The sequence below is a fragment of the Vanellus vanellus genome (genome assembly GCF_965231255.1).
Source record: "Vanellus vanellus genome assembly, chromosome: 20".
Lineage (NCBI taxonomy): Eukaryota > Metazoa > Chordata > Aves > Charadriiformes > Charadriidae > Vanellus > Vanellus vanellus.
Window position 1 is genome coordinate 8,025,016 of NC_138925.1, and position 27,618 is coordinate 8,052,633.

At 37.0% G+C, this 27,618-nt stretch overlaps 1 protein-coding gene across 1 annotated transcript in view; it reads right to left on the bottom strand.

Annotated features, from left to right (window-relative positions):
* The window catches only part of CFAP74 (cilia and flagella associated protein 74), a gene marked incomplete at its 5' end in the record, with an annotated part of 47,436 nt that extends 19,818 nt beyond the window's left edge, over window positions 1-27,618 (bottom strand). Inside the window, 20 exons of the mRNA XM_082493522.1 lie at window positions 1,467-1,588; window positions 2,727-2,849; window positions 3,707-3,819; window positions 5,123-5,297; window positions 7,177-7,347; window positions 8,785-8,874; window positions 9,320-9,386; window positions 12,100-12,218; window positions 13,355-13,528; window positions 14,587-14,769; window positions 15,876-16,086; window positions 18,017-18,174; window positions 18,913-19,015; window positions 20,249-20,359; window positions 20,783-20,956; window positions 22,127-22,231; window positions 24,043-24,141; window positions 24,936-25,082; window positions 26,436-26,526; window positions 27,519-27,618. Of these exons, the coding sequence (XP_082349648.1) occupies window positions 1,467-1,588; window positions 2,727-2,849; window positions 3,707-3,819; window positions 5,123-5,297; window positions 7,177-7,347; window positions 8,785-8,874; window positions 9,320-9,386; window positions 12,100-12,218; window positions 13,355-13,528; window positions 14,587-14,769; window positions 15,876-16,086; window positions 18,017-18,174; window positions 18,913-19,015; window positions 20,249-20,359; window positions 20,783-20,956; window positions 22,127-22,231; window positions 24,043-24,141; window positions 24,936-25,082; window positions 26,436-26,526; window positions 27,519-27,618 (2,636 nt within the window). The remainder of the gene's footprint in view (window positions 1-1,466; window positions 1,589-2,726; window positions 2,850-3,706; window positions 3,820-5,122; window positions 5,298-7,176; window positions 7,348-8,784; window positions 8,875-9,319; window positions 9,387-12,099; window positions 12,219-13,354; window positions 13,529-14,586; window positions 14,770-15,875; window positions 16,087-18,016; window positions 18,175-18,912; window positions 19,016-20,248; window positions 20,360-20,782; window positions 20,957-22,126; window positions 22,232-24,042; window positions 24,142-24,935; window positions 25,083-26,435; window positions 26,527-27,518) is intronic.

The following is a 27,618-nucleotide window of genomic DNA, read 5'->3' on the forward strand; positions in this document are numbered from 1 at the left end:
TATTCCTGTATATGAAATATTTTGAATTTCAGCCCACACGACTGTATAACTAAAACAATTTTTTACTAACTATGGAGAATTGGGTGATAAATCAAAGACTTGATTTGCCAAGGTACTAAGGGCAGTATGATACATATTAACTGCTCTTAATTTAGTGAAACCTGGCAAAGGATTTTTGCCTCCATTAAAAAGTTTTGCCCTAAGCAATTTGACAGCTTCTATCTTTGGGATCCCCTTGAAATCTTAAGTTTTCATTAAGAGAGTTATTCTGCAGCTATACTTATAAGTTTTATCCCTGGGTTATCTAGACCAAGTAAAATCACTTACATAACTTGTGCTTGTCATATCTGTAAGCTGAATTTTTGAGATAACAGCTTTACTCATTTCTTTCCAACTGTGAAGAATCTCTGCAGTCTGTAATTCTGGTAAGAGGTTTAGAATGGATGCTTTCTACAGAACCAATCTCTCCCCCACCCTCCCACAAACCCACCCCAATCCTATTTAAATAGAACCTAAGAAATGCAAATTGTTAAAATAAGCATTCAGTAGTGACTGCATCAGGCAGAGGGAAGACACCCAGCACCTGAAGACAATTAAGAGAGTAGAAGTTCGTGTAACCACACTCTAATAGCATGAAATCTCTGGGAGCCAATGAGCTGAAACACTATTGTTAAATTACAGTGCAAACAGACCCAGCCTTCAGATGTGACTGATTTGGACTACCGAAGCACCCGGATACTTTTTCCCCTGTAAACTGGTATTTGGTCACTAGCCATGTACTTACAAGGTATCTGTCACTCTGCTACAGTGCTTAATGCCTATATGGGTTAGGAAAAGTTGTATCCTTCCCATCTTATAGTAAATTCAAGAGGACCGACATGATTTATCCAGCATCATATCCCAAGTCTGCAAAGACTGGTGATTGACCTTCTCAATAAAGAACAGTTGGCATGAGGCTGGCTTCCAGATCATAAGTCTCCCATGGACTTTAATTAGAGGTAAAATAGCTGAGAAATAACAAAATATTTTTTCATAAAATTTTCTGGCTGAATCAATTACACCCAATGCGCATTTAACTTTAGACACATTTATCTCCATAATGTTTAGTGTGCAAATTCCACATGATGAGACTCTGTGGGGTTGCTATTCCCCAGGGACTTTACAGTTATACCACAGAACAGGTACATGGAAACTTGTAGGAGTGGAAAGGCATCTGTTGACCCAGACACTCCATAGCTATGGCTGGTCTTGGGAATCTGGGATAGCAGAATACCCAAGTCCAATTACCACAGAAGTGTTGAACTCAGAGGGCTTGTAATCAGGAACTCCTGAAATACCAAGGAAAAAAACCCAAACTGTTCTTCAGCTTCCTATGATGACAAGCTGGAACCTCAAGACATCACCTAGTGACTTAAGATCTTGTTACTTAGCTAGAGAAGGCAGCTGATAACGAAGGGGTAGCTCACCTGCTTTGAATGACAATGCAATCCTGATAAAGTCGGTCATACATACAGATCTTTAAATCAACGTTGGAATTGGGCACCCAAATCGGCACGTCAATAGAAACGCCAATGGCACTAAAGCACAGCTGTTAATACACAAACCAAGAGTGTAATTAATTTTGTTATTCTCAAATTCTTACTGATCTAGACAGAGCAAGAATTTCTGCTATAAACTACAGCTGAGTAAAATATTTTATTATTCATATTGCAACAGGTTCTTCAATTAGGCAAAGCTATGAATATCATTTGTAATATAAAACCTAGATGTTCTGGCGTCCTAGCAGAAAAAAGAATTATACTTTGGTTTGGATTGTTTGACAGAGAACATTAAGGCATATCATACTGCCCATGATATTGAAAAGAAATATTTAACATGCATCTAGCTTAAATGAGTGTGCCATAATACAGAAACTCAAGAGACTGCAACTCGTTGAGCCAGCAAAGAAATGCTGCAATGGCAGCACAGTGTTGTAATTCCTCTAATGGCCTTGGGTCTGACATCAGTGACTACATAGCTCAGACTTGGATAAAGTGATCCTGAAAAAGAGGGTACCCATAGCAGCCTTCAGCATGCACCTGCAGCTCCTTTTGGAGACTGCCCCATCTGTAGACCGTGGGGAGAGCCAAGAATGGCCTACTGAGCTGCTTGGAAGTTTTTCTTTATTTTTTTGGCAAGCTTCTGTGAACTGTTCCCAGGCAGAATTTGGCTTCCAATAAAGTGCAGAATCAAAATATGCTGAAGTGGTAACTAAAGTTGTCATCTCTTCCAGCTTTCACAAGTCAGTTTCACTACTGCATGCTAAATAATTCCAATTCTGATATATCAGAAAGAAAATAAACTACATAGGCTGGGAATAGAGAAGAATACTTTCATATTTGTTTGCAGGACATTAGATGTTTTCCAGCATGATGTCTGATGAAATGGGAATATCAGGATTATTTACACAGAAATTTAAAAGAATCAACAGGTTTAATAACCATACTGCATCAGAAAGAAGGGCCATGATTTACAAAGTTACCTCCCATCAAACTACATAATCCATAATCATATGGTACCTTGCTGCTATTTCTTATAATGTTCATAAACACATCTTCCCCTACCTCCTTCTCCTGTTTCTAACACAGGATTCTGAGCAATTTTAATTCTTGAGAAAAGCAGAAGTAGGAGGATTTAAAACTCTTTTTTACAGTGTTTTGAAGAAAGTCTTGCACAAAATCACTCACTGGTTTGCAGTCTGGGTTGTCAAACATGATCACAAACTCTGCCCGCACATCCCCGGGGACAGCTGGGACAAATATAATCTGAAGTTTGACTGAGCTGAAGGGTCCAATTTCACCTTCAGTAACCTAAACAAGAAGTAACATGTTTTTAATGAGAATCTGACTGTATTACTGTAGTTAGCTATAAATTGTATTGAAATAAAGCAGCAGTATATACTCATACTATACAAACACTCCATTACACCTAGTTTGTAACTAGGTTGAACACACTATGCAAGGGAAAAGTCAGTATCAGTAGCTCCTCAGGAGGTTTAGCGTGGGGAAAAGACTCGGCATGACACATGGTTTCACAACCAGGCATGGTCAGAACTTTACTGAGAGTCTCCTTTTACTGCAAGACTACCTGTGTATGACAGGTAGATTGTTTGGTTTACCAAAGTGTTTCCATCATATATTGGTGAATATGTAACTAAAACATGGAGAAGCTGTCTTGTGCCACCATTCAAAGATCTGCTCTACTGATTCCAGCAGGAGGTCCACCTGCCTTTTGTGTGCACAGGCAGAAGCCATCAATGCCAGTATGAGCTCGTATCTGGACTCTCATACCCAGTTTTTTTTAATATGGCTCAAGTCTGATGTTTCTCAGACATTCTTTCTGCTCCATCTTTTGTGTTGTCACTAGACTTTGCATAACCACAGAACGACTCAGCAGGAAAAATCAGTTTGACAAAAACAAACAAAAAAAAAAAGGAAGAGTTACATTATGGGAAATGTAAATCTCTACAGAATCTTTCAGCTCAAATAAGTCTTTATAGATCAAAAGAAAGAGCAAATATGTCATGTGAATTAACTGTGATGTGGTGAAGTCCAGTGGGCTTGAAATTGCTCATGTACTTAAGCATTTCCCACCAGAGCCAAAGCAATTTATTTGATGTAGGCTTAGACTAGTGAAAATCTTGTCTGTATCTTGGGATATTCATTACCTTTCCAAGCATAATTTCGACAGGTGTTCCTTCAGCAGCAACTTCCACTAAATTATGTGCATCATCTCTGTCTAGAGCTGATCCGGAATTTAATACATCTTGACCAAGTTGTCCTGGGGGGAATAAAAAAAACACAAACAAAACCCCACAAAATGCTGTAGGTCTGCATATAGTCAATAAACAAAAATAAACTCTGAAGAAATACATTGATTTTGGTCAATATTGCAAATCCAATAATGTATACCAATGATGTGGAAATACAAACATCTAGAAGGAAATTTCCGTTTGGCCATACAACTTTGCCCTAGTTGAGAGGTCTACCCCAAGCACCTGAGCCCTCCACTACAGAATAACAATACTAGTGTTTCAGTAGCATAAAGTATATATTGGAGATTGTTCCATCAAGGAATGCAAATTCAGCCAAAAGCGTGAACTAGGCTTCAAGAGCAACTGCAGTGGGACAACGCAATGCAGTCAGGAAGACCTGCAAAGCAAGTGAAAGTGCTGCTTCACTTTATTTTCAAAGTGACTGCAATAAGTACTTTTTAACTAAACAGTCTCCCACCAGCGCTCTGAAGTGCCTTAAACTAATGCATCACGAGAGAGATGAAGCCAACTGTGGACTGTATGCTTCACATTAACCAGGAAAAAGATCAAGACGTCATGAGACATGTTTGTGTGCCAAAGTAATGGAGGGGTTTTTTTGTTTTGTTTTCTTTTTTTAAGGTCTGAAAACATCTGTAAAGGTATGTGTTCTGTGGAGACAGTTACCATGATTTACAGAATCACTCCATTTCACATTACAGATCCCGGATTTAAAAAGAAAAGCCACCCACAACCTTTTCATGGAAATTTTAATTTCCTGCAATTGCCACGACCAATATCCAGAAGAAATATTAAAGAATACAGATAATAAAGAAATTCAGGAAGTCTTTCTTCTACAAGACTGCATTTTATTAAGCATGTAGTAAACATTAGGAATGAGATGAAAAATGTCTGAGAAGGTTCATCTTTCTGCTTCTTCGTTCCTAGAATTACAGACTATAAAAATAAACCTGTCATGTGGATTTCTATTCTGAGAAGTGGTATTCAGTTGCTGAGACAAGAATGATAACAATTTTGCAGTTTCTGTAAGCTAGTTGCTTTCTGTATTCTTCTGAGACGGAATTGTTGATCGCTAATGAGAAGTGAGATTCTCTGCTGGTTTTGATATAATGGTGTCAGTTCGTTATTTTTAGTCATTTTTTGTGAGGCAGCATACAAGGAAATATAACATTAATACTAGAATGATGAACTACTTAATTTACTGATTAGCTTTGCAAACCGAATCCCACAGTTCAGTACAGGAAACTCTACAAACAGATAATGCTTAGCCTGGGAAACTGCACTGCCGGTTTTCTAAAATAACCATCTCACCTGCGGAAGTCGTGCTCAGGCTCGGCTCAGCCCCCTGCTGCTCCCCCTGGCCTGCACTGTAGGTCCTTTCTTCACTATGGTCAGGACAAATTTGTTCCTTCTTTTCAACTACAGATGTCACAGGACTAATGCTGACTTTCTTTTTAGGGACACAGTCACTGAAACGTTGAGTAACCTATTAGAAAACACAGAAAAAACGTTTTCTACTGTGACTTCATCTAGCTTGAACCATCTCCAATTTTATCAAGGAGATGCAAATTAGACTTATGTTTTCTTGCAACTCTTTCACATTATAAATGGAGAACTGTGTTGCACTTTCTAAAAACTGCACATTCCACAAGACCTTTATCAATGAGCAGATTTAATTATTGCTGGCTGCCCAAAACAGGTAAACAATATAATGGGAGCAATACAACGTTAGCTATTTTACAATTAACAGAACTAACATTTTTCTAGTAGAAACACAGAAAACTAAGTCTGCTAAAATTAGACTTCTGTTTATTACACACCTACAAAGGATAGAATACAGAAGGAAAACCATGGATACAGACTGTTATTTCACAAATTCTTTATTTGAACCAGGCTTTTAACGTAAGGATAGTACAAAACCCATGGCAAACAGCTCAGCACTTTCACTGTACACACTATTTAATGTGGTGTTTCAAGAGAGGTCATCCCTTTTCTTAGAACTTAAAACTGGGTTAGATTATCAAGTAGAGAATTTTGAAAACCATCTGAGCCAATTGCTCTTCAACAATCAAAGAAATTAAAGACTGCACTGATGTAACAAAGATGAAGTATCTGCACAGCGTTTCCAAGAACATGTAGGCACTTCAGCGCAAAGATATGTAACCTATTAGTCATATTGTCTCTGGTCAAGGACCTGGGAAATCTATCTATTTATGGGTACTACCTACGCAGCACTTGAGGAAAAAGGAACATTTATGATAATGATATTCATCAACACAGGAATTACAAAGCACAAGTTCCACAGTGGGTTGTTGGCTGTGTTGGTGGTTTGTTTGGGTTTTTTTTTTTTTTTTTTTTGTTTGTTTTTTATCTAAACACTTCCCCACTTTAAGAATAAAATCCACAACTTATTTAGAAAAGGAGCAAGTACATCTTCAGACTTAAGCTCTTCAGTCTTCTCAAAAATCTGCCCCACAGTGCTGACATGCAAAGATGACTGCGTGCTTCCTTGTGTTTCTCACTTAAAATTATCTACTACATGGAGGTGTACAGCTGTTAAGATTCCTCAGTTTTCTGTCAACTTTGGAATTGGCATGCTGTAGGAGCAATCAATATCAGGTCTAAACACCATACATTTTGTCAGCTCCGCACCAAGTGTCTGAGTTTTGGTATGTTTCTTCAATCCCACATTCCAGAGGACACAATATTACAATAATTTGCATTCATTCCACTATTGATTTGAGAGATCTTCCTTCAATTCTTTTAACACGGGTTATTATTATAGTTTTCAGGCAACTGCCCTCAATGTAATTCTTAGTTTGACTAAGACGACTTCTTCCCTTCTAGCAACAGCTTGTCCATAACCGTGACTGTCCTTATTTGACAGAAAATTTGAACAACTCTGAAATTTTAAAGGAAGATGACAGACTACTGCTCCCAATTCTCATTACTTTATTGCCAATTTTGCAACAGTTTGCATTTTTCTGAAGCCCAGGAACTGGGATTTTAAATTACTCTGTCAGAATCTCTTTTTTTTTTTTTTTTTCCTAATTTTCTTGGATGTGGAGAAAATAGGAATCATGACATAAATGACTAAAATGTTAAAAAAAAAAATAAATTACATTGTTGTTGGTTTCCCCCTTTCCCGCCAAATAACTGTTCTTAAATTTGTCTTGTGATATTTAGGGGTCTAACAGATTATACTAAGATATGCCAACCCAAACATAAACAAACTACTAAAGGCTGGACCAGATGATCTTCCAAAGTCCCTTCCAACCTGAGCTGTTCTAAGATTCTGTATGATTCTACTACACTTTGCCCAGCAGAAGGTTTCTATCGATTTAGGGAAATGCTTTTGAACCTACCATTCTTCCAGAAGATTTTGCTGTTGCTCTGCATGTACGACTGTCACCTGCTGACGCCTGAACTTTAAATCTTGTTCCCAAAGCTCCACTGTTTGTCAGGCTGATGGTCCGTGAAATTGTCTCTCCCACCACATGGCTGCCAAAGTCAATGAGCTCTTTATCTAGTGCCAGCTGTGAGAACATAAACCATTAATTACTACTGTCCTAGATAGTCAGTAATGTCAACTGAATGAGCATCCACCTTTTCAAGAACAGGACTTTAATGTTCTTCTTATCATTTCAAAGACGGTATCAAATAACAACATGAATGGTGGGTATCTTTCTGCCTTTTTGTAGAAGCCAACTCATTAAAACAATGTCTTGTTAAACTGAGCCAATTCCCTTTCAGTCCACTCTATGACAATGAAAAAAAACAGGTTAAATTCTTCATAGTAGCAGCTTGCATAAGTCTTCAGGTAGTTACTCTGGAAGTAGTTAATATTTACATACTGATTCAACATTGTTGCTCGTGTTACAGTAAAATGGTTTTACTAGCATCAAGCTGAAAAGCAAGCTGCCTTTAACATCATACAGTGACTATGTATCAGTCTATAACACATCCTGTCTTGTTTCTTTGAGCTACCATGGTTTACAACCAGTTTAAGAAGTAATACGCTACTTTATATAGAATTTCTAATGACTTTGGAACTGTGTATATGATAACAAAAGGCTTGTAATTCAAGTTCAAGCATCGAAAAGAGAAAGACAACTTGGTTGCTTGGTAGTATCCTGCTTACAGCTGAACTCTTCCCACTTTCACAGCATAAAGAAAGGAGTTCCTGCACGTAATTAGCGCACAAAGATGGTACGAATTCTCTAAATGAAGATAACTACTCCTCTGATCAAAGATTCATGTGCTGGCTTTCTACTGCATTGTGCATTCTCATCTTCGAGGTCTTTTAACTGAAAACCATCAGAGGGTCCTATACACATAGTCAGGTTTAAGTATGCAATATTGATGTGGTATCATTCTAGCTTCCTACAAGCGCTTAAAATTAAGTGCATCCTTTAATATCTTAACAGTAAGAAAATTATGTTCTCTGCTCAAAATTCGGTATAGAATTCTCAATAGATTTTGAGATGCTGAAAGAGAGATTGTATGCTTTTTATAAATGTCAGAAAAGATAGATAGATACTGTGTTACTTTGATTTTTGTCTACATAGAAAATGAAAGTTAAGATTAAACCACTACACGTCAGGGATGGAATTTCCAAAAATTACATGGGAAAAAGGTAGTTCATTTCCAGTCACCGTTTCTCTTCCCTCTCCATTCACAATGTAACATTGTGTCATCAATTTCTAAACAGAACTACTGCAGTTAATTCCACTCTGACATTAAAGTTACAGTTCATGGTTAAGTAAATCCATTAAGATACTTTTGTATAAATTTCAGTGTAATCTGGGAAGCTAAGGAATGAATTTTCTGGAAAGAGACTCTCCATTTAAAAGGAAAAAAAGAAAGAAACATAAATACTTCTTACTAAATATTTTCAATAGTGTTTATGCTATCTCACATTTTCTATTACTGTTGTTATACTGACATTGAATATACTTAAAAAAGTCACTTACAACACATCTCTTGGCTGTACATTTCAATGGAACTGAAAAAGAACCCGTCTGTGCCATAAACATGACTTCTCCTTCCAGCGTTTCATTTATCTAGAAAAAAATAAAATAAGTCAAATCGAGTAATTTGCAAAGATTTAGCCTATGTAGTCTGATGAAAAATACTTTCACTCACTTTCTGAGTAACATGAAAATGTATCTCCACAGATTCTACATTTCTGCTTTAAAACAGTCATTGGTAACTGCCTGGCTAACTTGAGCTAGGCAAGATTATAAGTCTTTTTGTTTGGAGCAAGTTTCAAAACATACTCCAAGAATACTTAGGGACAGGTGTTTTTCTAAAACGTGCCCTGAGAATACGCATTATTGCAATTTAACAGAGCTTCAACATGCACACAGTTGTCCAAGTACAACAGGGCCTTTTCTAGAAATATAGTTTGCTTCCTTGTTAACAGTTAATAAGTTAAATTAACGATGTTTTTAATCGGACTACTGGATTATACTAGGATTGTGTAATTTAGCACTCGGGTGCACTTACCATTGGCTTAAATGTTACCATTATTTCACAGGACATTCCAGCAGACATTTTGCCAGGTGGGTCAAAGCTATGGAGATAATTAACATAAAACTCCAAATTAAAGCTATGTATGAAACATCCAGCTCCTATTCTGGTAACAATGGCAGATTTTTTTTTTTATTATTCCCTCCCCCACACACACTTGAAGTAATTACTTAGAAAAGTCAGAATGAGTGACAGATTAATGAAAAGCTACAGAACCCTGCTGCAATTGTAAAACTACAAAGGCTGATTCTTTATTGAGGTTTTACTCAGGAAGTCTTTAAGTGCTTTTAAAAGAAGGCACGAATCATTATCTGCATGCTACAGACAAAGAGGCTGTAGCCAAAGAGGTGAAGCTGAGGCTCATTAATATCATCAAGACCAGGGTGGACCAATCGCTTATTTTAACAACTAGGAAGCAGCCTTCTCCCACTCCGCATGTTGCTCTGTAACATCTCCCCTGGCCAAACAGGAAACAAAGAGGGGGCAGGGAAAAAAAAAAAAAAAAAAAAAAAAAAAAAAAAAAAAAGATTAGAGAGAGCTGCTTTGCTTGCTGCAAACTGTATCAAAATTATCTTGAATAGAAACTGCCACTTATTTCAACGCCTTGTTTCATGGTCTCTGTGATGTAAGCAAAATGCCCATCAGAAGACAAGAAATCTTAAAGCTGCACTCTAAATGAAATTATTAAGGCACTACTGGCGACCTATTCTGCCTGACAGAGACAGAAAGGAAGCTAGACAAAGCAGAGAACCAAGTGCGGCTAGCCATGGAAATACCCAAGCACAATGAAACACAGAACATACGTGCTAATCACAATTTTATCAAAACAACATTAAAACTAAACAAAAGCAAGACAAGACATTTTCAAACAGAAAAGGGCAACTGTTCAGCACTCAGGAACTTAAAATGTGAACGGGGAACTCAGCATCTGTGTACTGACCTTCAGAACACATCACTAGCAGTTTCTACCGAGAAAGACTTTAAGGAGTAGCTCCTTCTATTTCAAATGTTACCTTGATAAACGATTTATGATTTAGAGACTAAGCTGCCAAACACACAAAGAACCACTATGGTAAGAACAGACTCCCATTGCATGGAGATGTAACAATGTTCATTTTAACCATTAGAATATAGCTTTTCATTAACAAATATAGCATCTGTCACTGATAACCATTCTCAAGCATTATGTCTATAACTGTCTGTGCAAGTGACTTAGAGGACAGCTGACACCATGAGAGCTCAGATGTACTGGCTATTTCCAAAATACTTGGTAAAATCATTTTGTAACAAACAATTTATGTGTGGTTCTACTTGAGAAGAGATCAGCATTATACGGTGTAAGATCAGTATCTACAAATCTGATCTGTGCTGTTCAAATTATTACTAATATGACAATGGATAATAAGATCTATAGATTGTTTTTGCCAGCTATCTATCTGGCAAATGTATCGGTAACCAATTTATTTGAAAAAAAACATGAATTCATTCATCAGACATCAAAAAAATCATTGACTCGTTCTATTCAAATACTTGATGTTTAATTTGTATTTGGAGAGTACTTTAAAAGGCAATTATATCAAGAAAAGACTTAGGCCTTTCAGAAAGGGTTGTTTCATTTTTGGTCACAAATCAAAGGTGCTGATTTAAAATCTGTAACTGTCCAACATACTAAATGAGAAAAAAAAACCCAAACATCAATCTTTGAGAGCAGGACCCTTATTTTGCCAGAAGATTAGCAGCTTCAGCCTTCGTAATGGAAATTGAACATGTATTGTAAGTGGGTCAAAGTTAAATACATATAAATGATCTCAAAACAAGCAAAACGCTACACTCGTCTTCAGCTGAGCACCAGAAGAAGTTTAAAAGCTTAAGTGCTGTGCTGTATTGTGGTCAATTATGCATCTCCATTAGTCTGTGACTAAAGTGCTAAACAACTTCACCAAGATCTTCTACAGCAGCTGGACTCGGACTTTATAGCCCTCAAGTGATGATGTTCAGTCAGGAACTGCAGTACGTTCCCATTCCAATGCACTCTTGGAGGGACTACGTGGGCAAGGAATGGCTTAACTAGGCGCCATAATTTTTCTTACCAAGCTAGCTAGACATTCTGAGGGCAATCTATCACTACGAAGCGCAGCGGGTATGAACTGTGAAACTCTCTCCAGAGTCTGAAATCAGTCAATGTGGTAATACAACTCGTTCGCTTCACTGGGGCACGATCACACAGTCGCAGAAATGGTTTCTTCAGGTCAGCCAGCCATAAGAGTTGAAACCTTAACTTTCTATATAAGCCAAATGAATTCGCTCTGATGTCTCCTATTTGTCAATAAGTTTCACTTACACACAAACAAGAGCTTTGGCATTTCTTCACTTTTAGGCTACACTACAATCAATTTTTTGTTCGTTTCACAGAGTTCCAAGTAAACATATTATTTTCTCGACTTCATTTTTTAGGTTAAGGCAAGTTATGAAAAGTAGTATTTTATCATTTTAAAGGCTTAAAATATCTCCAGGGAAAGCTAGTCTCTGAATTATTCTTAAAAAGAAACATTTTTGGGATATTTCCATTTGTTTGTTTATAAACAGTCAAATAAAATTATCAATAAACCAAGATTAATTTGCATCACACAAGAATGCAATATAATAATTTAGATGTATTTACTGAAATCTATTTCATTTGCTACAGAATTTGTCTACATCTCCTGTTGTGGTACAAAGGTAAAACAAGCAACGAGTCTACAGCTAATTTTACTTACTGAATACTGATGAAGTCCTTGAGCCATTCACTGATTCCCACTAGTCTGCAGAAATTAACACTGTAGGATGCATTTATCAAAACTATCTTCTTTTTGTAGATTTGACCAACATCAAAATCCTTGGAACACCAAACATACCAGATGGTGTGAATTACAGGAAGGATTTACACACGTAATGACAAAACCAACTACTTTTACCATAGTTGTGCTCACAGTCTCTACTGGGATCACAGCCCTGTGTGCAAAATATCGTATAAACCCATAAATCACTGCCGTGCTCCAAACAACCCCTTTTAAAACATACAGCCCATAAAGCCAGGAACTCGTGCGTCATGGATGGGGCAACATTACCCAGGTTTATGCGCAGCTAATGCGCCGAGCTGCTCTGTCTTTTCCTGCAGTGAATGTCAAAGACATTGTGTCACATTCGTGGTCTAACAGAGTTGTTAACAACTTAAACTGTGTGTGGCAAAGACAATACAGATTTTTTGAATGCAGAGCCAGATGCCACTGTCTTCCAGTGGAGGTCTGCTGTTCCCATGCAAGGCACAGGCTTGCAGCTCCCAGTAAAAGCAGAACGCCCTGCTGTATACCTGCACGCATCCATCAACGCACAGACAAGAAGCGTCCTGCAGGCGAACCGGCAGCATAAACACTGATGCAGTGCGAAGACTTGTCTGATACGCCACACTAGCGCTATTTCAAGTACAGAGAAGAACTAGGCAGCGTTATAATTTCTCACGGTACACTTCTTAATTACAATACAGAGACAAATCGCAGCTCCTTTTCCTCATGACCAGTACAATATGACGGTCACTTGCAAACTGAAATCTTAACTGGACTGTAGTCATGACCTCTTTAAGGACATTATTTTATAGTAATAATGTATGTACAAACGATACATAAGTGACAGTTATGCTGCCTTTTAAAAGGCACGGAACACAGTCTAACAAGATGATTCATCATTTGCTCACCTTTCTGGCAGTATTTAAACTCCCCTACATAAAGAAAATATTTCATAATTTAGACTTAAATAGTAAAACTAAGTAGTTTGTTTAATCTGACTATAAACTTACCTAAGAGACTGCTAGAGAAAAAGGCAAGTACTGTTTCAGGTTTGACTAAAGACCTATTAAAGACAACAATATTTTTTTTTCTTCCCAGTGCAACAGAGTTCTGATCAAAACATCAGTATATAGATGTAGTAGATACGTACACATCATCCTTACAGATCCTATGCAGAATGGCCACTAACCTTGAAATGAATGCAGCTTGGTTTACTGTAGAAAGTACGTCCCTTACATTCACGACCAGACACTATTTGCTTGTGAATAACTCCAGTTTGGAATTCCTCCATTTTTTTCTCAAAAGTTTCTTTTTTCTCTACCCTTGTAGTCAGCTGCTTTGGATCCATTTCTTCTTTGCATACCTAATAAGGAACAGCAGTAAAAACCACCATGACTGTAAATCAGTACGATCACAAAATCCATAGTTCAAAGTAGCAAAGGCAGCCAATGGAATCTTTTAGTATCTGGGCAGCCTTCGTCCGTTTCTCTCCAGATCAAACTCAGCCTCCCAGCTTCTGTATGAAGAATTTAATTTATGCTCAGCTGCCTGTTCCGTAGCTTATGATCATCCCACACTATGACATAATGTTTTTAATGACAGTATTAGCTCTTATGCACTTAAAGAGTTTTTTCCCCTCAACTTCTTAAACAAATACTCATTCAGAAAAAAATCAGCTAACTTCACTGGAACATTTCAGTTATGGTCCAGTGCTTCTTTCATGCAAGTATAAGTATATATAGTGACATTACTTCTCTTTGATTGATTATAATGTCTGCTCTTAAAGGTCTTCCACATCTCAAAAAAGCAGTATAGGCAAGTATACCTTGGAATAACACTCAGTATCTTAACTCCACAATTCCACTTTATAAGAGTACATTATTTACTTCTGTTTAGAGTACAGAACACTATTACTTTGCTAGATGTGCTTTTCTTTGCCTAGTATGGTACAAAAAAAGTTGTTTCCGCATCAAGCAATCAGTGTTGCCAATTCAACAGAAAGTCATGTTTAGTTTGTTTAAACTCAAACAAGTGAACATGATGTATGTCTTCACGTATCTCTGAACTAAAATTGAAGTATTAGGACAGCAAACGCTACAGGAACAGTATCAAACAGCAATTACTCTGATGATATTCTCGTATCTGAATCTCTACATCTATGTAGTAAAGTCTGCGTTTTAATTGCAAAACAGGTAATTATTGTTTTTATGGGAGGTCCTGAAAACAGCACTTGCCAGTGTCATTACTTCAGATACATACAGCTACTAGAGAGGCAAATGAAACTTCTATTCCATTAAAATACTTTTATGGATACTGTCAAAATTTGGTAAAGACTAACTTCACAATGAGTCAAACACAAAAGGTTCTCATCCACTTTTTTTTTTCTTTTCTATTTCTAATAAGAGATATCATGATATTTACCTTATACAAGTCACGTTCCTGACTCCAAAGCCCCGGGAACTCTGGCTCTACTAGGGTCTTGTCCCTCTCTGTCTCATCTTCACCACTTTCACGGAGCACATCACGGGGTATTTTTTCAGAAATCTCTCCTACAGAAGCAGTTCTCTCACTGGCTGAGGAACAAGCTGATGGAGAGCACCACGACTTTTGTGAAAGAACATAAATTTTGAAGACAGTTAAAAATGACTAGAGGATAGTTACTTCAACAGTTAAGAGTTTCTGAGGAGATCTTTTAATACAAAAATGACAGGTCTATAAATCTCAGAGGCCAAAGATGACAACTTAGGTCAATCCCTTATTAAAGCACTGAATACAGACAAAATTTTATGCTAAAAGCATCTATATGACATTAACTGTATACCATAGGAGGCTAGAAACTAGTCCTCAGGCATGGGAATACTGACTGTACTTTTTAAATGTTTTGTATACCACAGAATGACCAAGGACTTTGTTGTTTCATACGATTAAAGATTATTTCTACTAATATCTCTCCCCCACCCCTTTTCTTTTAAATACCTAAAGATTGCATGAAGCCACTAGTTTCAGCAGGGAATTCAATTCATTCCACCTCCACTTTCCAGGCTAGAACTCCCTGGAATGCTGTGCAGATAAACCATGCAGGAAGATTATGTCTAGAGAGAACCACTGCCTCCTTTCTAATACAGTCGAAACATTTATCTTGTGCTACCAAAGTGATCTGAATCCTTACTCAGGGATGAAGGTAATTAAAGTGGAAGTGGTTTTTTGATGCCTGTTGTGACTTGTGTTCAAAAAATCACCTCTTCTTACAAATGCCCTTAAAAACCAGGACAACGTCTTTATTCATACAAGCACCAATAATCAAGAAAATGGGTTCAAGTTAAGTCAGGGGAGGTTTAGATTGGATATTAGGAAAAATTTTTTCACTGAAAGGGTTATCAAACATTGGAACAGGCTGCCCAGGGAGGGGGTGGATTGGCCATCCCTGGAGGTGTTTAAAAAAAGGGTAGATGTGGTACTTGAGGACATGGTTTAGAAGTGGTTTTGTCAGGGTAAGTTAATGGCTGGACTTGATGATCTTAAAGGTCCCTTCCAACCTCAGCGATTCTATGATTCTATTAAGAGGTCTATGGAGGAATTCGCACTTGTTCTGTACTGTCTGGTATTTGGTTGTAGCCTGTGCTATGCACAGGCAGAAGAATTCACTGCACCTTTGACAAAAAAAAAATAATAATAATCTAAAGACAGTTAATTCTAAGGCCTTTGTTTACCTGTGATATGGCTCCAGCTGAATGTTTGCACGTCTTCTCAATATATTGCCATGTTTTCATTCTCCACCGTAAAGAACCCTCAAGTTTGCCACCAGCCTTGACTGCCTTAGTACAGGACTGGCTTTTTTCCCGCTTGTGAACAGAAGCTTTTTCTCGCAAAATTTGAGACACAATCTCAATTTTTCTTGATTTTTGCCGTTCTCTGGAAGCTCTGTAATCCAATGTTGTAAGAAATATTAAACCAACCATAGTTGTTTACTAAAAATATTAACTTCAGTCCATTATTTTTGAGCCTTTAAGCTAAATAGCAAGTCTTTAAATTGGGTGCAGTGGTAATTTGTGTCAAGACACCAGGCAATTCAGAGGCTATTTATACATTTTTGCAGACTAAATATACTCAATTACAGTGTTTTAGAAGTTGAGGATTTGACAAAGCATACCAGTCGTTGTCACTGAAAACAATAAGCTAATTAAATAATTTTCGTAAACTAGTTAGCTATTTAAAGAAAACCGCCCATCTGAAATCCAGTGGATTTATTACAGGGAGGAAGAATGGTTAAAGGTAAGGCCACAAGTACTGACCCTGGAAGACAGGAATCCAAAGCTATACATGACTACCAATTCCATGACACACTGGGTAGTGGGACAAAAGTGACAGTAGATCATTTAATCTCAGTTTTAATATCAGCAGTTTAATACGCAATTTTCCGCAACAAATATTATCCACCCTAATGATCGCTTTTAATATAGACTTTCACCTCTTCAACTAATCCATATAAGTGATTACTCATTCTAAACAGGAGTAAAGAAAATATCACCTCTCATTTAAATACAGGCTACTGCCTACAGAAGCACTTTACTGTCTGAATTTAGCCTTATGATACCCCATTGCAGCAAACAAATGACATTGTATTTATAATGTATTTTTGGAAAATCATGGTACAAAGAAGATAATCATGGTTACAAAGACACAGCAATGGTACCAGCTTCCAGTGCTATCTGTCTTAAGTATAAAGCCATCCTCAGTTCCTATGATCAGTTGTTTAAGAATCTTTTTACAGGTGATATAATGGGTTTAATGACTAAAAAGTTATTTTCTTTTGCATATAATTCAGAAATATATGTTCAGGTTGAAATATACTCAGAGAAGACAGAGGATATCCCTTCACAGAAGAGGAGAAAGGTAGTACTCTGGGAGAAAGAACTAAGCAGTTCTTCAGATTAGCAGGATGGTAGCTCAAATTAGAAAAAAAACTGCTGTGAGAAGCATGATGTAGCTCGCATTAAGACTAAAACTGTGATCTACGTTGGCCTGCAAAAGGAAACAGTGAAAGGGAAAAAGCAAGCAAGGTGTAAAGGATTAAACTTAGAGAAGGATATTTCCAGCAGATCTCTACAAACCGATATGATTATTTTAACATGATTTTTAGAAGATATTTAGGGGTAGCAGAAACTGTTATGCAGCTATCAAGGCTGAAGCTTTATTTAATGAAAACTCAAGACTTACTGAACCTTTACTTATTAAATCTCTAACATTTGCTACAGGTAGTGCCTTTGTAGTAGAGTCAACAAGCAGAAACACATACCTCAGCGCCCCTCTGTTTGGTATCTTAGCTCAGATTCATCTTCTTAAATGGTTAAAAACAATAATTAATCTTTGCACTGCAGCAGATGAGATACAGACACATTTCTATCAAATTTACTACAAAGGTAGAGGAGTAATTTCAATCAAAAAAAAAAAGCACAAAGGTGAGTACCTTGCTTCTGACCCTACTGCAGTGCAGTCTCCCAGGGATTGTCTCTAAAAGCCTAAGGAAGATACTCAATTTTTATAGGGACAGCGTTCAGGAAAGGCAGAAGTACAGTTACGTCACTGAATTTCCCTCCTGGAGTAGTTTTAACTTCTCTGCACTAACCGTAGAACATGGGCTCCTAACTTTGGTTCTCTGAATAACGCCTAAGCTAGAAGTTCAAGTCGCTTAAAACAGACAATACAACTATCACACAGACAGAGCATAAGAATGAGTTCACTCCCTTGAGACAGCATCATAGATGTTATGTTTTCAGAATTTGACTAAGAGCACCAATTCCTGCACGAGCATCAGTAAGCAGCTGAGTTTGATGTAGATACAAATACTTACTGTTTCTCTTTTTCATGCTCTAGCAGTCGTTTATGGAGAAAAATTTCCTTGGCAACATTGCCTCCTTCTGCCAGGATAGCTTCCCTCATTTTCATCTCCTGCTTCTTTACCTCAAAGGCCTTTGCTTTGTTCCAAACCTGGAGAGTTTGGAGTTTTTCCTATGAAGCCATACAAACCCCAGTTACATATTTGATTCACATATTATATAATATAAAACAGAGAATCTAGTGTTAGTCCCCTTATCCAAGTATAAGTTTGTGGTAGATTTCTCCGAAGTAGAACTTCTTGGTTTGAATATGCACAGTAGTCATGGTGTGCTGAAATACAGAAAGCTCTGACCAGGTCAGGGCTACTTCTTTACCTCTCTAGCCTGTCCTGGAAATGCTACTCAATGAAGCAATGTGAAAAGATACAGTTCTAATCAAATTAGTATTAAATTAAGAACTTTCCTTCAGATTCTACAGAACATAAGTAGAAGAGCAAAGTAGCATAGCTTAGAAATTCTTAATTTACTTAAATTCTTAAGTAGCTGTTTTTCTTCCATATGTTTTCTCCATATGAAGTACTTGTGCACTGGCATCCAAATAATGAGAAATGCTTCTGGCCGAGATTTCAGAGAACTTATTTGTAGTATGCATTATTTTCAAGAGAGTTACCCTACCAGAACAACTAGACTGTTGACAGAAAAAAATTCCAGAAGTGTCAAACTCTGCCTGTACAAATCTAACACCATTACTCCTATAGTTAAATTCTCCCCAGTTTCAAGAGAGATTTGGTTGGTGATCCGACAGCATCACACAACAATTCTGCAATGAAAACCAAAATTACTTTCATTAAAGCCTAGCAGTCTAGCAAGTCACTTTCTCCATTCCCCATCTAAGGCACAGCAGCAGTACCCTATTGGAAGTTATGCTGGTTTTCAGGGAAAGCACAGCTTGTATCCTTCTCTCCATATGCTCCTGAGTTTTCACGTCTTCCTTTGCATTTTTTTCATGAATTCTGTAAGCAAAGTAAAATCTTTCAGGCTCATATCCCGGAAAGCTTTTAGTATTAGAATGTTTAACCTGACAAGTAGTAATTGTCAATGTCACCATTCTTCCTGTAAGCCGCTGTGTTTACTATGATACTGGGTGTGGGTAAAGTGGAACAGTTGGAAGACTATTCTATATATGGTACCTCTCAAGCTACAAGTGCCAACAGGCTTTCAACTAGTTTGCTCAACAACTTTTTTTTTTTAAAATTTTGAATATGAAGAATGTGTTCCACATTATGACATATGCCTAGTTGCTAAAATAAAGCAAGAATTCAGGTGTTGCTCATATAACGAATAGCTAAACAAATACGTAGTGAAATTTATGAGCCGACCACCTGTAACCACACTAAAAAGAAACCCTAGAAACTCTAAAAGCTGGAAATATGTGGGCATGAATCAAATCCAAGAGTATTCCAAGTAATATAATGGTAAACTAGAAAAAAATAGTAAGATGTATATTTGATACATTACTCAGGAAAAAAAAAATAAAAATCTTATTTGGGTGTTTGTTTTTCTTAATTATTACAAGTTTGCACATGCCATCTAATGAAAAATAAACTAACACAGAAACTGTACAATTATTTCAATCATTTTTTCAATTAAGTCCTAATATACAAGAAAAATGAAGTAACAAATGTTCACACTTTCCTTAATAGCAAAATAATTCAACACCACAGCAATTATATAAACATAAACCTATGCAAAGAACATTTCCTTTACCATCAACCAGGAAAGAACAGGAGCACAAAGAAATGACCTATCAACCAATTTTCCCAGACAGCGAGAAAGGTTTTTTCCACATTTCAGAGGGGGTATAGAATAGCAGAATGCAAGGTCCAAACTTGGAATTTAGTTATACTACTTCAAACTACTTCAGTTCATGACACACGCATATATAAAACGTGTCAAATCATTATTAATGTCTACAAGTAGTCAAACCCCTCTGCATCTCATCAAAATGACAGTCCCTTCAGCTACAGGGAATCTGAAGACCATACCAGGACAGTAAGTGGGTTTTCTTCTTTCCAAGTCCTTTGTGCCTTTTAAGATTTGAATGTGTCACAGCACTGGTACTGTGGCAGAAGATTGCCAAATCTAAGAGAAGATACACCGAGCAGAAAAATTGTTTTTCAAAGAGTAAAGGATAGAGTATTGTACACCAGAGAATGTACAATGACAGAAAAGGAGTGGACAATAACCTTGCCATGGTTTTTCTCAGGAAGGATACTGCTTTTTCATGGTTCCTTTTGGCATCATCAAGCATTTTTTTATGCTTTTCTTCATATTCTTTCTGGGCTTCCTCTTCTTTTCTGCAAAACACAGGCAAACCAAGAGGCACAGCAGGATTACGGAAACCTTGATTCCAACACAATGACATTTAACAGTGGAGTTTGGGGCTTTATTAATAATGTCCTGGTGGCCAACACCACCACAGACACATGCAGTTATTCTGATCAAATAGACTTAATTTCCATAGACAAAAAGCATTCACAGTTTTGTCTTTACCAAGTTTATTTTCATAGATCAGAAATCTTTACCTGCATAACTGCAACAATGTGGGCAAACCTTATTTTAATCCCATTTCCCTCATAAAATATTCCAGAAGCAACACCCAGCTAAGAAACACAATACCCCTGGTATTTGAATTAGCTAATCTTCTCAAGACCTTAAATAGTGAACTGGCTACAAATAACACACTGAAAGGAAGCAGAGTCTGACTTATATGCACTTACTTTTCTCTAGACCGCTGATTTTCTTCTGCTTGCAGTGCTGCTATTTTTTCCTTCCAAATCCGCACTTTGGCTCGTTCTTGGTATTGCATCTCCAGCTCCTCCTCATCTTTTTTAAGTTGGTCGTGGAGGATTTCATATTTTCCCTGCTCAGTTTCTATCTGCCACAACTCAAGCCTTTAAAACAAAGTGTGAGTTGTTTTCTCTAAAATACTGAGATTTTTTCACTTACTTAAGGCTATTGAGTAGGTAAGACTATGGTGAAAATTAATATCTAGCCATGTTTTATTTTATTAAATTATATTGTAAATCATACCCTGTTAGTGACACAGGTATTTTACCTTTCAGACTAAGGCTCATAACTAATAGCATATTTCATTTTAGAGACATCAAACATATCGGTAAAGAAAAAAGTAAAAAAAAAAATTAAAGCTCAAGGTTCTGTTTCTCAAATACACATTTACCCAGAAGAAAATATTAAAAACAAGAAAACTTAGAAAAACAGCTTTTTCTTCAACATTAAATAACTTCAGGGACAGGCTGTTGCTTTTATTCTTCTATAGGTTACTGAAGGAATTTAGATAAGATAGGGTTACTTATAAACAGATTAATATAGTTATTGCTAATAACACAATAAACAAGTCAAGCATTTTAACACTATTATACACCACTGCAACAGAACATACTGTATTCTGGTTAATCACATCTATAAGCTCAGGCGTGTGTTCTTGCTTTGATGTGGTGGCATCAGTAGTTGTACCTTTGGTGCCACAATATAAACATACTCGGCTGTTGCCTTCTGCAAAAGACAGTTTTATTCTGTCTTATATAAATAAATAATTCTGCATATGTGAATGATTAATTACAAGCAGCAATATTAGCTTAGCATAAAAATACACAATGTCTCCATCATTCTCAATTTCAATCTTTTCCTTCATGCCCTATAAAAAACACTGAGGAATGTTTATGCTCAATCAGAGATCATTATCACAGACAGGTCTACTTTGGTCCAGCTTGTTTTCCATTTAAAATGAGACCCATTTAGGTCCACAATGTATGCACAACTCCAAATAAAATCAAAACTTCATTTGTGTGCAAGACAAACTCAGGAGCTGAGCCACAGCAACCAATTTCCTACGCAATGAACTGCTCAGGCTAAAAGTTGCTCTCAAGATCCTTTGCCTTGCGGTCAACCTCACACGACCTCAAATTACATAGCTCAGTATTTGCAAGCAACTTTTGTAGCGATTAACTTTTGAATCCATTAAACAGCACATGAAGACCATAATAAAGAGTGACTTCCAATCACACTGTTTTCTCATTCCCTTCCCTTCTCATTCCACTTACATGTTTTCTTTTAGTGTCAAAGAAATTTTCAATTCAAAATCTTTCTCTTTCTCCAGTTCAGTGCACAGTCGTCTTTGCATTGCCCGAAGGCGGGACAAGGCTGCGCTGTTAACATTAAAAAGAAACAATCAGAAAGAAATTGGAACCAATAAAGGTTAAAAAAAATCCCTCCCCCCCGCCACCAAGATTAGCGACAATAAAAAATAGCTTTGAGGCTGAGATTTATGTATTAGAATTTCACTAATTTATTAAGTCTCACTTAGTCTTCTAAGTCTCCCTTCCTCATTCAAAGGCATAGCTTGAAACTATTAGACATTGGTTGAAATTTACAGAGGAGCATTTGTTTCAAAAGCACTGACCAGTAGTTTAACATAACTATTCATTTCTCAAGCTGATAAAAGTAGTATTATTAGTGAAAATAAGTTTTGGTGAATCTAGAGAACCTAGACTGATTTTGCTTTTAAAGCGGCATTACAATATTCCATGTACTTTGCCTACAATGGCAGCGGTGCCACACAGTTGATTACCTTCCTTGGTCTTCTCTAGCCAGGAAAACTAGTAGACCATATGCTACAGAATGAACAGACAGTGAAGTGACTACATTTAGCATACACACCCTCCCTCAAAATGAAAATTGGAAATGGCTCTTCTACCTGCAGTTACTACTCTAACTTTGAATTTTTTGTTATCAGGCATCAGTAATGCTAATGGCAGCTAACATTTTCATTATTGCTAAAACATGATGCCTTTGAGCTTCTTAAGCCAGAAATCTATCAAGTCTTCTTAGTCCACTACTCACTTGCTAAATATAATAGAATGTGAGAATTGCTATTTTTCTGCATATCCAGACCTCACAATTCAATCCATCATAAGCATAGAAACTACAATGCTTTTCTGTCTTTGTTGGTTCTTGTTACGAAGACTGTTTTTCTGATATCCTGAACAGGGAGTACAAGCACCCATCACAGGAGTCTCATGAGCATTCAACTCACCATTTTTGTTTAAGCAGCTATTCCATTTTGGCAGTTAATCTACCTTTATCATTCATCAATATACTAACCCGAAGACTAACACAGGTCATAAAATGCAGCTGTGAAGTTTGTTCACAATACGCTGGCTCCTGGTACACAAGCCACCCACTTCTTTCTATTTAAGCCAAATGTGAAGAGTACAGTAAATTGCCTCCCACTTTATAGCAAAAGTGTTTCAGAGCAGCTCCTGTACACAGGACTACTCCTGAAAGGCATTCATGCATATATATATATATTTTATATATATAAAAATCTTGATTGTAATAGCTACCAGAAGCAAAACCACAACCTCTAAAACTGCCATAGCACATTGGGGTTGGTTCATCGTACCAAATAGAAGTGACTGAGACCCTGATAAACATAATTGACAGTAGTGGGATAGGCTGATTTAACAGCCTGTTGTGGTATTTAAAATATAAGCCTCTTTCCTGTCCATTCCTATATTTCCAGCTTTCTGCACCGATTCACCTTATAAAATATTACCTCTAGACCAGAAAGCATAGAGATCGATGATTCCCAAGGCAATGCACCATTATTCTGTATTTCAAAAGGAGGAATTATGGCTGAGAATACATCAGCTGGAAAGTGACTGCGACATTAGCTTTCCCCAAGATGGGAGCGAGCGCATTGCTCTGCTCACTACGCAAAAGCACAATACCCTTGTATCAGAACAGCCTTCCAAGCTACTGCAGTCACATCTTAACCTGAGAATGGCAGTGGGCGCCATCACTGATCTATGAACATCTTTAATATATGTGCTCAGAAATTCTATCAACTGTTCAACAACATGAAGAGATGAAAACAGGAAAGCTTATCTTATTAGTAACACAGATAATCACAGTAGATGCCTGTAATCTTTGGTATCCAGAAATACTCTCTACCTACACATTGCCAGCCGCCTCCTCTGTCTCTATTTCAATGTCTATGTACTCCAGCTGCTTTGCTAGCAGCCTGATCTGCAGCTGACAGGCACTCAGCTTGTCTCTGGAAGAAACAAACAGATTACTTACATTTTGTAAGTTCTTTACTCTATCCCATGAAATGCTTCCTTTTGGGGGCAAGATTCACAGCTAGGACTCCTTCGACCTTCCCAACCCACCTCCCACCACCATCCCATTTTTCCTTTTCAGGTCTTATTACCATGATCTTCAGAAGCCCTTGGTAATTTCAATCATTTTCACCAAAAAAAAAAAAAAAAAAAAAAAAATGTAACAAGAGTTTATCCTGACTTCATCCAGAGTTCAGATATCAAAAATTACAACAGCATAAACAGCACCTTTTTACATTAGCCTTCTTCAGATATATTTGCTGCTAAAGAATGGCTTTGTGACCTTAACATAGCAAAACACTCATACAGGTGTTTATCTTAAAGCATGTGAATAACTTCACTGATTCTAATGTACTATTTCCATCACAGTTCAGAAAATCTCTATAATGAATTTTCTACGTGATGTTTCCAACTGACTGTTGAACCAGCAGGATTGTGCAGACGTTAGCATCTAATTCTCCTAGATGAATTTAACATCTCCCTCTTCTTTAACATTCATTATTCATTCATTATGTGTTTCATTTTTTGAAGTATGTAATTAATTTTTATCCTTGATCCTTAATTCTTTACAAGGGCTTGGGGAAATACCAAATATATTATATTAAACAAGTGATTGCATCCTGTAACTTTCATGGAAAAATTCTATAAACTCAAATATTTTTAACAGATACAGTATCCCAGTATTTGATGGTGATTTATGCTGATGGATTAAGTTCACTTAAACACTGACCTGGCTTTTTGCACCACAAGCTCCTTTTCTCTGGCTATGTCGTTGAGCTCTTTCAGGTTCCTCCGGAAGGTTAACGTGGACATTCTATCTGTATACTTCATAGCCTGAATATTATTAATGTCACCCAAACACTGTTCCAAGCTTTCCCTTTGAATTGAAACACACAATTAATGAAAACATAATGAGAAATTGAAAAGTTACATGAAGTTTGTACGTCATCCACTCATGCCTTTGTATGGTGTTTTCCATTTTACTCTTGTTCTAGCAGAACTGTTACAAATATGACCAATATAAATAACGGGGAAAAAATGAACATAGTCCATACATGTTTACATACATATACTTAAGCCAGGATTTTGAGACTTGGATATCTAATGTTGAACGTTTGTACCCACATTTAATGCATTAGTTATATGTCTTTGTTTTGAAATGCCTGCGGCTCCTCTTGATTATACCCGGGGTTTGCAAATTCTGGTTTCCCAGAACAATAGTTTTAAACTTTAAAGGGAACATTCTAAACTAGCTTAAAACATTATATACAGCTGATCGGTCTGTGAGCTGAGCTAATCTCTTACCTTTTTGGTCTGCTTAAACATATAGCAAGAGGAGGTCTGAAGGTTTGGTTTGTTTTTTTTAAATCATTTTGCTGTATTTTGAATTTCTCTGTTGATAATTGTAACGCTGTCAACCTTTGCTGGCAGTAGGCATATGTGCTGTGCAACTTCCCACAGATGTATGTTAATAAACATTATTTGAGCTTTTCATCATGCCTTATAACCGGCTGCCAGGTCATTCCAGGGCAGAGATTAACAGTCTGGTCAAAGTAAGCCAAACTGTGCTTTGATCTTTGCGCAGAGCAGCAACTACTTAAGGCCACATTCAAACCACCAAATTCTTTTTCATGCATGACCCATTGATGTAAATTTATTTCTTCAGGAATAAATCCGCTGTATCACCTACTTGTAAAATCAACATAGTACTAATCTATCATCATACCAATTCTGTGCTAACTGACTTGATACAGGGCTACAAAACTCAATATATATTAAAAAACCTTACAATCCAACACTGATAATCTTCAGCAGAAAAACTGCTCTTTTTCCAACAGCTCCTGATGTTCTACAAGTACTGAGGGATATGAACCCAACACTACACATTATTACAAAGAGCTGGCTGGGTTTTCAAAAAAGTGTAACTTGGTTAGTGTAATGCTCCTTTGAGGAGAGCCAATTAGCCCACGTTAATGTGGTGCAATCATTGTCTTGTACATACATACATACCCATAATGGCTTCAGATTAAAAAGTGTCCCAAGTCTGTCTTTTTCTTACTCAGCTCATTGTTTTGACAGTAGTGACCAATTTATTTTTTGTGGAAAGGTCTATGTTGCCTATAATTAATTTGATAATGCATAGTTGAATTAACCAAACCTTCCCTTGAAAAGGTAAGTTAATCCTATAAAGGAAATCACTGTTAAACTGGTAACAAAACAAGTTATTTACATGCTAGAATCAGATTTGTCTCCAACTCCTTCAGAAGCATCCTTGTTTCCCATCTTGCCACCACCAGCCAACTCTTCTTCACGCTTGTAGTCTAACAGATATTAAAACAACAGTTTAACAGAGACTTTAAGCTTTAAAACGCAAAGGTCTGGCATACTTGCTGTCAAGTCAAAGTGTGGAGAATCAGAGATGACATTTTATAGCACTCCTGCAGCCTATATATTAAAAAAAAAAAAAAAAAAAAAAAAAAAATCACATGGCAAAACACACAGGACTACTATTGTACAGCTGCAAACCAAACCAGGAAAATGTTCCCTGCCTTCATTATCGAAGTGTCACCAACAAGCCAGTGTATGTGGAAAAAACACCCCCAAAAGCACGGAGTGGGGAAGGTTAATATTTTGACAGGTTTTGGCCAACCTGTTTAATTTATCTTACACTACCTTATCCTACTGTACCATGAAGATAGAAGATTTTTGTTAAGTATTTATACAATCAAGACAGTGACAACGAGAAAATAATAGCCTAAGAACTGCTTTTAACATAAAGATCAGTATTCAGCACTACACCATCCATAATAATCATTAAAATGGCAGATATGTTTTCTCACATAATATACTGAAAAATACTCTTGGACACAATAGAGAAATCAGCTGCCTATTGAGAGGTATCTGGTGCCAGTTCTGATGTCTTAGGGTATCCAAGACCTTCAGAGAGTTCAATCTGTGGAAGACCTATGACATTTTGGAGCCAGATGAGAGAGTCTGGACCACTTCAAGTGGCACTAGACGCCAACGTACGAGCAACTGAATCAAGCCCATACAGTCAAATATTAGATTTTTACCATCAATAACTGAATCAAAATGCCTCACAGAGGTAAAAAGTAGAGAATTTACCGCTACAGAACGGGTTAGATTTGGATTAGTTACAGCTGTGTAGCACATGCTAGAGAACACTTACTGGAGTCATCGCATTTACTTGGAATATCATTCAACCCTAGAACCGTACTGTTCCCAGCTACTAAGTTAGAAGCTGCATTAATGTTAGTTTTCTGTGAGTTATCAAACAATTCATTATTTTCACCTTCCCACTGTTTTTCCACATTAGAGAACTGATGGGCTTTTTCTTCCTCTTCCAGAAATGGTAGAAGAGATTTTTGCTCTTCTTCCTTACTGTAATTCAT